Below are 10,285 nucleotides of genomic sequence, written 5' to 3' on the forward strand. Positions count from 1 at the left end.
ATTACAATTCACTATTTTTATAAACCGTTTCAAAGACCGTATGCTCAAAAACAAATTATGATAAGGGAGGAAAAAACAAGGAATATAAATTCCTCAAAAGTAGATTTTTTTTTTTACATAGAAATTACTGGATGCAATGTTCAAGAGTTTTTTAAAGGTGTGCAGGAAGTACACAAATTTATGAGAACAAAAATTTGCAACCGATTAACCTGCATAGTCTATATTTAGATGTATCCCTTAACAGTGGCAAACGCGTTTGATATGCTGACATTAAATGTAGGGAGACAAATTCCTTTAAAAAAAAAAAAAAAAAAAAAAAAAAAAAAAAAAAACATAACAGACTTTTGTATTTTTGTCCAGAATTGATGAATGCAGCGTTCAAGTGTTGGAAGTAGCTTACACTCAAAAAAATCCGTAAAAACATGTCACAATGTATTGTATTAATTTGACGGAATCTTCCGTAAGCTATTTGTTTATTACATTTGTTTAACCTGTATTTTGAATTGCAAACTTCAGTGCTTTGTGTTTTAGAATGAACAAAAATGTCCGTAAAATTACTGGATAATGGCCTAATCAGTAGGCTACATTATCCTTTTTATAAGTATTTTTATATATTTTTATTTTACAGTGTATACAATTGTGAGATCCGATATTCACGACCTACAACATCTGGACTATTTCAATGGTTTTCATTATAGCAGTGGCAAAATCATTTGATATAAATTAATATGAAATGCTGTATAAGAAATATTATAGTACTTGTATAATGCAGCGTGAGGTTCTAATACATTACCACCGAAACAATTTAAAAAAAAAGTAGGAACCGCGTTAATACAGTATAGGTGACATCATTTACAAATCAACGGATACACCATAAAAATAATATTAAAAGAGAGCTCAGAGGAGTTAAGCCTCTCTTACCTCATCTTCAATTCCTGTAACATCTAGTGTTATTATACTCGATCCAAACTGAATGTTGTCTTCCTTTCTCAGAGTTCCACCAGCAGGAAGTGTGTTTTCATTATACGATCTCACAAACTTAAAGTCACTTGTGCGCGAGCCTGTGGTTAGATACGCGTCATAATTGTAAGAGCTGCGGAGAGTTCCTGCTCCATCCACCTCTGCATAGTTGGGAGGCAGATAGGCGCTGGGAACAGCAACTGCTCCATCAAACAACAGTCTGGGCTTTCTCCTGTGACAAAACTTCACTGCCAAGATCAGTATGATGAACGTCAGGAAGAAGGTGCACACGGAAACTAATGCAATGATCAAGTAGGACGTTAATTTAGAGTTGCTGTCCTCATAAGTCATATCTTTAAGTTCAGGAACTTCAGAAAGGTTGTCAGAAATGAGTAAACTCACAGCACAGGTTGTAGACAGAGAGGGCTGCCCGTTATCCTTCACTGAAATAACAAGGTTCTGCTTCATATTGTCCGATTCAGAAATGTCTCGTTGAGTTTTGATCTCTCCACTATGGAGACCGATGGTGAAAAGTCCCGGATCAGAAGATTTTAAGATCTGATAGGACAGCCATGCGTTCTGTCCAGAGTCAGCATCTACAGCGATCACCTTAGAGACCAGAGAGCCTGAGAGAGTCGCTTTAGGGACCATTTCAGTCATTAAAGACTTTCCATCTGGAACAGGGTATAATATCTGAGGAGAGTTATCATTCTCATCTGTTATGAAGACTTTCACAGTCACGTTACTGCTGAGCGGAGGAGAACCATTGTCTCTGGCTACAACTTTGACGCTGAAGTTTCTGAACTGCTCATAGTCAAATGATCTTACAGCATGAATCACCCCTGTATCTCCATTAACAGACAGAAATGAGGACACTGGGACCCCATTGACTTCACTGGGTACCAGAGAGTACAGGACAGTCCCGTTCTGTCTCCAGTCTGGGTCATTCGCTCTGACAGAACAAACAGAGGTGCCTGGTTTGTTATTTTCACTTATATAAGCGCTGTAGGACTGCTGCTCAAATACAGGAGGATTGTCATTCACATCTGAGACAAATAAATGAATTGTCATGGAGGTGGATAATGGTGGAGATCCTCCATCTGTGGCGGTGATGGTAATGTTGTAATCAGATTCTTTCTCTCGGTCTAGAGCTTTTGTAGTTACTAGAGAGAAATAGTTTTTAACAGATGGGTTGAGTCTGAAAGGAACATTTTGCTGAACAGAGCAACGAATCTGCCGGTTTTCTCCTGAGTCTTTGTCTTGAACATTAATGATTCCCACCTCAGAACCCGGCTCAGAGTTTTCAGGTATCGGGTTATTCAAAGATTTCAGGATGATTCTAGGCGGATTATCATTAACATCAGTTATATCTATGATCACTTTTGCAGTAGATGCCAATCCAGAAGCATCTTTGGCCTGAATTCCAACTTCATAGTTTTTTTCATTTTCATAATCAATTTCTCCAATCACCACAATTTGTCCTGTTGTCTTATCGATAGAAAATAATTTAGCAGTTTTTTCTGATATTCTGCTGAATTCATACGTCACTTCCCCGTTTGGACCTTCATCAGCATCTGTGGCGCTCACTCTGATTATTTCTGTTCCTGAAGGTGTATTTTCAGCCAGAGTGACCTTATAAACAGGCTGACTAAATACTGGGACATTATCATTGGCATCTAGAACAGTGATGTGTATGACAGCAGTGCCAGACCTCTGCGGTGAACCACCATCAGTGGCTGTGAGAATCATATCTATCTCCTTCTGCTGTTCACGATCCAGCTCCTTTTCCAACACGAGTTCTGCATATTTCACTCCATCTGCACTATCATGAACATTTAAAATAAAATATATATTTTTCGCCAGTGAATATCCATTCACAGAATTATGTCCGACATCCATGTCATGAGCCTCATCCAAACGGAATCTCTGGCCTTTATCTGCTGATTCTCTGATTTCTAAATTAATACGCTCATTTGGAAATCGTGGCGCATTGTCGTTTATATCCTGAATTTGCAGAATTATTCGGTGCACTTCGAGAGGGTTTTCCAGAACGAGCTCATAACTGAGTATGCAGGACATTCGAGATCCACAAAGCTCCTCTCGGTCTATTGTCTCTGCTATGATTAAATCACCAGTATTCAGATTAATATCACAATACCGTTTGCTGCTGTCCTCCGTGTCTATCCGAGCTCTACGAGCAGATAATTGTTTAACATCCATCCTGAGATCTTTGGCTATATTTCCAATCACATACTGGCGCTTCGTTTCTTCCGGAATATTGTAGCTCAGATCTGCACAGACGGTTTTCAGAGGAAACAGAAGGAGAGCCACGAAAAACGCAAAGAAAGGAACTGAACATAATCTGTATTCCATTTTAGAAGATTTGATGTTGCACCTGCCCAACAGTAATAATCTTTGACGAATGATATTTCAGTAATTCTCTCGACGTCCCCGGACTGTTACTCCATTTTGTTCGGCGTTTATTCTCCCAGACAGAGCTCATACTGCATACATTAAGTGTGGGAGGAGAGACGCATCACTCTACACTCTTGGTGAATAGCGACACTGTGAGCATTTCTCTGTTCATTGCATCAATCGAGCATTTAATGAAAAACAGATAGGATCAACATCGAAGTCATATTTGTTTCTGTTAATATATAATTGGTAAAGTATTTGTTCAGTTCAAATTAATAATTATAAAATACATGCACTCAATCATGTTGTACTAAAATCAGACAAGACGCTGTCCAGGACGGTGGTGCTGAAATCAGATGATTTACTGGAATATTAAATGAGGGAAAAATAATAATATTTTTTTAGTATTAAATCCGATTAAAAATGAAAGTGCTAAAAAACTTATTTCAGCACCTCAGATTAACATTAGACTTTAGTGTGAAATTAAACACTGCACTTTACAATCAATATTAAAGTGACAAATAATTTTTCTACAAAATGATCTAGAAAACCTCACCCTTTATAGCTGGACGAGATCAATCACACAAATGTAATAATAGTTTAAACAATCAGCAGATGATATGACACTGACTAAAGTCTCCGATAGTATAAGCAAAACTACAGAAATATAAAAAGTCAACAGAACAAATTGCGTTAAAATTTGCCTTTATCAAATAGGTAGCTATTGAAAGTGTGCAAAAGGTGTACAATATTATGAGATTAAAATATTAGGAAAAGTTGGATCCTTTTAAACAGTTTTACATATAGCAGTTTAAAAGTCTGTACATGTACCGTGATGTGAAGTTTAGGAAGATTTAAAGATGATAACAATATCACAGCTTCCTCCCCTTCCTTCATCAACTCTTACAGCTGATGACTTTGCATCATTTTCACAAACAAAACCTTCTTCATCAGCAGCCAGTTCTCCTCACCACAAACTGACATGCACATCTCAACAACTAACACACACACACACACTCCCCTGCTTCTCCATGCTCTCAGAGACAGAAGTCTCTAAACTCGTCCTTTCCAATCACCCAACTGCCTGTCCGCTTGATCCTTTTCCCAGTCCCCTCCTTCAGGATATTTCTTCTTCAGTCACTCCCGAACAAGGCTTCTCCTATCACTGCTATTCTGATGACACTCAACTCTACTTCTCATTTCAACCAGATGATCCTACAGTTGTTTTTCGTATCGCTGCCTGCCTGACAGACATTTCAGGCTGGATGAAGGAACATCACTTTCAACTCAATCTTGCAAAGACAGAATTACTTGTTGTCTCAACCAACCCAGCACTTCATCAAAATGTATCCATTCAGCTCGGTTCATCAACCATAACTCCATCCCGGACAGCCAGGACCCTTGGAGTTGTGATTGATGACCAGTTAAACTTCACTGACCACATTACTGCAACAGCCCGGTCCTGCAGATTTGCCTTATACAACATTAGAAAGATTAGACCCTTCCTGTCAGAACAGGCTGCACAACTCCTGGTCCAAGCTCTTGTTCTCTCCAGACTGGACTATTGTAATGCTCTTCTAGCCTTCCAGCATGCACTATCAAACCCTTGCAGCTGATCCAGAATGAAGCAGCGAGAGTGGTCTTTAATGAGTCCAAGAGAGCGCACGTCACACCTCTCTTCATCAGTGTGCACTGGCTGCCAAAGGCCGCTCGCATCAAATTCAAGGCACTGATCCTCGCCTACAAAGCAACCACCGGCTCTGCACCAATATACCTAAAACCTGTTTGTTCAGACTTACACACCCTCCAGACACTTGCATTCTGCAAGTGAATGTCATCTCGTGGTGCCATCCCAAAGAGGCATGAAATCTCTCTCACAGACCTTTTCATGGACCGTTCCCACCTGGTGGAACGACCTGCCTATCTCAATTCGAGCAGCTGAGTCTGAAGCCATTTTCGAAAAACATCTTAAGATGCATCTTTTCTAGCAGTAAAGACTAGCACTTAACTATCCAATTCAATTTTCTGTTTGTTTGTTTGTTTATTTTATAAAGAAAAAAATGTATGTGTACTGCCCTCGATTGACTGAGACTTGTTACAGCACTTTCAGGCTGTTGCCCTTGTTTGTTTAGTTGCTTCTATTGCCTTCTTCATTTTTGGATAAAAGCGTCTGCTAAATTATTAAATGTAAATGCCGAGTTTGTCTTTACAAAGTTTGACCAACAAGATCTAAATGCTGCTGAATTATCTTCCGTGTCAGGCAAAATGTGTTTTGAATAGCAGTTTCTGACATGGTAGCCAGGGAATAAAGTTTCCACTGATTGTTTGACCAAACTCCCCACCACAAATGATTCCCTTTAAATAGACTTAAGAACGATTCAGCGTTAAGAAGATTTCAGGAAACCCAGCCCTGATCACTATAGTTCCTGCATAGTGACTAGGAAACACTTGAGTGATGCATTTTATGACTTTATTCAGAGTAAAATTATGATTGATTACCGACACACAATAATGTTCTTAATAATTTTTAATCTAGTTAATAGTTATTAATGAGACTAATCTCAATAAGTAATTATTGATTAATTAATAAGGAACTATCTCCTAAATGTGATATTATTTACTGATTAGTTAAGCTCGTTTCTATATTAGCTAATAGCAGTAGCTGAAGTATTAATACAGTATTCATTAGTCCTGCATAGTTACTTATTAATGACGGCCATAAAGTTTTAACAAAGAAGAGATATGAAAGTAAAAATCATCAAAACATAACTTCAGAGTGACAATCTCTTAAATAACCCCCAAATACTATGTTTAACAGGAACCGTGCTAATAAACTAGATGATATAATTTACAATTCAATAGAGACACCATAAAATGCAATATTAAAAGAGAGCTCAGAGATGTTAAGCCTCTCTTACCTCATCTTCAATTCCTGTAACATCTAGTGTTATTATGCTCGATCCAAACTGAATATTGTCTTCCTTTCTCAGAGTTCCACCAGCAGGAAGTGTGTTTTCATTATACGATCTCACAAACTTAAAGTCACTTGTGCGCGAGCCTGTGGTTAGATACGCGTCATAATTGTAAGAGCTGCGGAGAGTTCCTGCTCCATCCACCTCTGCATAGTTGGGAGGCAGATAGGCGCTGGGAACAGCAACTGCTCCATCAAACAACATTCTGGGCTTTCTCCTGTGACAAAACTTCACTGCCAAGATCAGAATGATGAATGTCAGGAAGAAGGTGCACACGGAAACTAATGCAATGATCAAGTAGGACGTTAATTTAGAGTTGCTGTCCTCATAAGTCATATCTTTAAGTTCAGGAACTTCAGAAAGGTTGTCAGAAATGAGTAAACTCACAGCACAGGTTGTAGACAGAGAGGGCTGCCCGTTATCCTTCACTGAAATAACAAGGTTCTGCTTCATATTGTCCGATTCAGAAATGTCTCGTTGAGTTTTGATCTCTCCACTATGGAGACCGATGGTGAAAAGTCCCGGATCAGAAGATTTCAAGATCTGATAGGACAGCCATGCGTTCTGTCCAGAGTCAGCATCTACAGCGATCACCTTAGAGACCAGAGATCCTGAGAGAGTCGCTTTAGGGACCATTTCAGTCATTAAAGACTTTCCATCTGGAACAGGGTATAATATCTGTGGAGAGTTATCATTCTCATCTGTTATGAAGACTTTCACAGTCACGTTACTGCTGAGCGGAGGAGAACCATTGTCTCTGGCTACAACTTTGACACTGAAGTTTCTGAACTGCTCATAGTCAAATGATCTTACAGCATGAATCACCCCTGTATCTCCATTAACAGACAGAAATGAGGACACTGGGACCCCATTGACTTCACTGGGTACCAGAGAGTACAGGAGAGTCCCGTTCTGTCTCCAGTCTGGGTCATTCGCTCTGACAGAACAAACAGAGGTGCCTGGTTTGTTATTTTCACTTATATAAGCGCTGTAGGACTGCTGCTTGAATACAGGAGGATTGTCATTCACATCTGAGACAAATAAATGAATTGTCATGGAGGTGGATAATGGTGGAGATCCTCCATCTGTGGCGGTGATGGTAATGTTGTAATCAGATTCTTTCTCTCGGTCTAGAGCTTTTGTAGTTACTAGAGAGAAATAGTTTTTAACAGATGGGTTGAGTCTGAAAGGAACATTTTGCTGAACAGAGCAACGAATCTGCCGGTTTTCTCCTGAGTCTTTGTCTTGAACATTAATGATTCCCACCTCAGAACCCGGCTCAGAGTTTTCAGGTATCGGGTTATTCAAAGATTTCAGGATGATTCTAGGCGGATTATCATTAACATCAGTTATATCTATGATCACTTTTGCAGTAGATGCCAATCCAGAAGCATCTTTGGACTGAATTATCATTTCATAACTTTTTTCATTTTCATAATCAATTTCTCCAGTCACCACAATTTGTCCTGTTGTCTTATCAATAGAAAATAATTTTACACCTTTATCTGATATTCTGCTGAATTCATACGTCACTTCCCCGTTTGGACCTTCATCAGCATCTGTGGCGCTCACTCTGATTATTTCTGTTCCTGAAGGTGTATTTTCAGCCAGAGTGACCTTATAAACAGGCTGACTAAATACTGGGACATTATCATTGGCATCTAGAACAGTGATGTGTATGACAGCAGTGCCAGACCTCTGCGGTGAACCACCATCAGTGGCTGTGAGAATCATATCTATCTCCTTCTGCTGTTCTCGATCCAGCTCCTTTTCCAACACGAGTTCAGCGTATTTTCCTCCATCCACACTATCATGAATATCCAAAACAAAATGTTTATTTTTCGCCAGTGAATAGCTATTGACCACATTATGTCCGATATCCTTGTCATGAGCCTCATCCAAACGGAATCTCTGGCCTTTAGCTGCTGATTCGGTGATTTCTAAATTAATACGCTCATTTGGAAATCGTGGCGCATTGTCGTTTATATCCTGAATTTGCAGAATTATTCGGTGCACTTCGAGAGGGTTTTCCAGAACGAGCTCATAACTGAGAATACAGGACATTCGAGATCCACAAAGCTCCTCTCGGTCTATTGTCTCTGCTATGATTAAATCACCAGTATTCAGATTAATATCACAATACCGTTTGCTGCTGTCCTCCGTGTCTATCCGAGCTCTACGAGCAGATAATTGTTTAACATCCATCCTGAGATCTTTAGCTATATTTCCAATCACATACTGGCGCTTCGTTTCTTCCGGAATATTGTAGCTCAGATCTGCACAGACGGTTTTCAGAGGAAACAGAAGGAGAGCCACGAAAAACGCCAAGAAAGGAACTGAACATAATCTGTATTCCATTTTAGAAGATTTGATGTTGCACCTGCCCAACAGTAATAATCTTTGAGGGATGATATTTCAGTAATTCTCTCGACGTCCCCGGACTGTTACTCCATTTTGTTCGGCGTTTATTCTCCCAGACAGAGCTCATACTGCATACATTAAGTGTGGGAGGAGAGACGCATCACTCTACACTCTTGGTGAATAGCGACACTGTGAGCATTTCTCTGTTCATTGCATCAATCGAACATTTAATGAAAAAGAGATAGGATCAACATCGAAGTCATTTTTTTTTTCAAAATATAAATTGTTAAGTATTTGTTCAGTTTAAATAAAATTATTTAAACACAAAAAAGCATGCATTCAGTGCTGTAGTTCTAAAATCAGACAAGGCGCTGTCCATGCTGCTGGTGCTGAAAGCAGATAATTTACTGAAATATTAAATGAGGGGGAAATAGTAATAATTTCTAAATTAGTAAATCTAATTGAAAGTGAAAGGGCTAAAAAATAAGTCAGTTCATCACCTCAGATAAACATATTTACTGTGAACTTGAACACTGTGCACTTTACGATCAATATAGAATTGACAAATTATCTTTCAGCAAAAGGAAGAAAAACCTCACCCTTTATAGCTGGACGAGATCAATCACACAAATGTAATAATAGTTTAGACAATCAGCAGATGATATGACACTGACTAAAGACTCCGATAGCATAAGCAAAACTACAGAAAATAAAAAATAAACAAAACATCCAACTTCTCCTAATATTTTAATCTCATAACATTGTACACCTTTTGCGCACTTTCAATAGCTACCTATTTGCCTTTATTTTGTTTTTACAAACTAAATATATATTAGCCCATCAAATATGTAGCTATTAGGAGAAGTTGGATCATTTTAAACAGTTAGCAGTTGAAAAGTCTGTACATATACCGTGAGGTGACATTTTGAAAGATTTAAAGATGACAACAATATCACAGCTCCGTCGAGTTTGTCTTGACAAAGTTGGACCAGCACGATCTAAAAGCTGCTGAATTATGTTCTGTGACAGGAGAAATGTATTTTGAATAGCAGTTTCTGACATTGTATCCAGGGGAATAAAGTTTTCACGGATGAAATAGTGCACATTCACATTGACTGGTTCCGCGGACGGCGCCGTCTTTGATTTAGCTCAACTATTCGCTGTATCACTGCAATAGTTTGACCAAACTCCCCACCACAAATGATTCCCTTTAAATAGACTTAAGAACGATTCAGCGTTAAGAAGATTTCGGGAAACCCAGCCCTGATCACTATAGTTCCTGCATAGTGACTAGGAAACACTTGAGTGATCCATTTTATGACTTTATTTAGAGTAAAAAATAAGATTAATTACCGACACACAATAATGTTCTTAATAATTTGTCAGTTAGTTAATAGTTATTAATGAGACTAATCTCAATAAGTAATTATTGATTAATTAACAAGGAACTATCTCCTAAATATGATATTATTTACTGATTAGTTAAGCTCGTTTCTATATTAGCTAATAGCAGTAGCTGAATTATTAATACAGTATTCATTAGTCCTGCATAGTTACTTATTAATGACGGCCATAAA

The 10,285-nt window shown here is 38.5% G+C and overlaps 3 protein-coding genes across 4 annotated transcripts in view; all 3 read right to left on the reverse strand.

Annotated features, from left to right (window-relative positions):
• LOC137062084 (protocadherin gamma-A6-like) overlaps positions 1-10,285 on the reverse strand; it is a 127,806-nt gene that overhangs the window by 102,218 nt on the left and 15,303 nt on the right. The window lies entirely within an intron of this gene.
• Positions 907-3,738, reverse strand: LOC137063136 (protocadherin beta-7-like). Its single transcript, XM_067434211.1, has one exon. The coding sequence runs from the start codon at positions 3,331-3,333 to the stop codon at positions 907-909; it is 2,427 nt and encodes an 808-aa protein (XP_067290312.1). The 5' UTR covers positions 3,334-3,738.
• LOC137063137 (protocadherin beta-7-like) lies at positions 6,279-9,377 on the reverse strand. The gene has a single exon (XM_067434212.1). The coding sequence runs from the start codon at positions 8,703-8,705 to the stop codon at positions 6,279-6,281; it is 2,427 nt and encodes an 808-aa protein (XP_067290313.1). The 5' UTR covers positions 8,706-9,377.

Source organism: Pseudorasbora parva, chromosome 23 (assembly GCF_024679245.1).
Source record: "Pseudorasbora parva isolate DD20220531a chromosome 23, ASM2467924v1, whole genome shotgun sequence".
NCBI classification, from domain to species: Eukaryota; Metazoa; Chordata; class Actinopteri; order Cypriniformes; family Gobionidae; genus Pseudorasbora; species Pseudorasbora parva.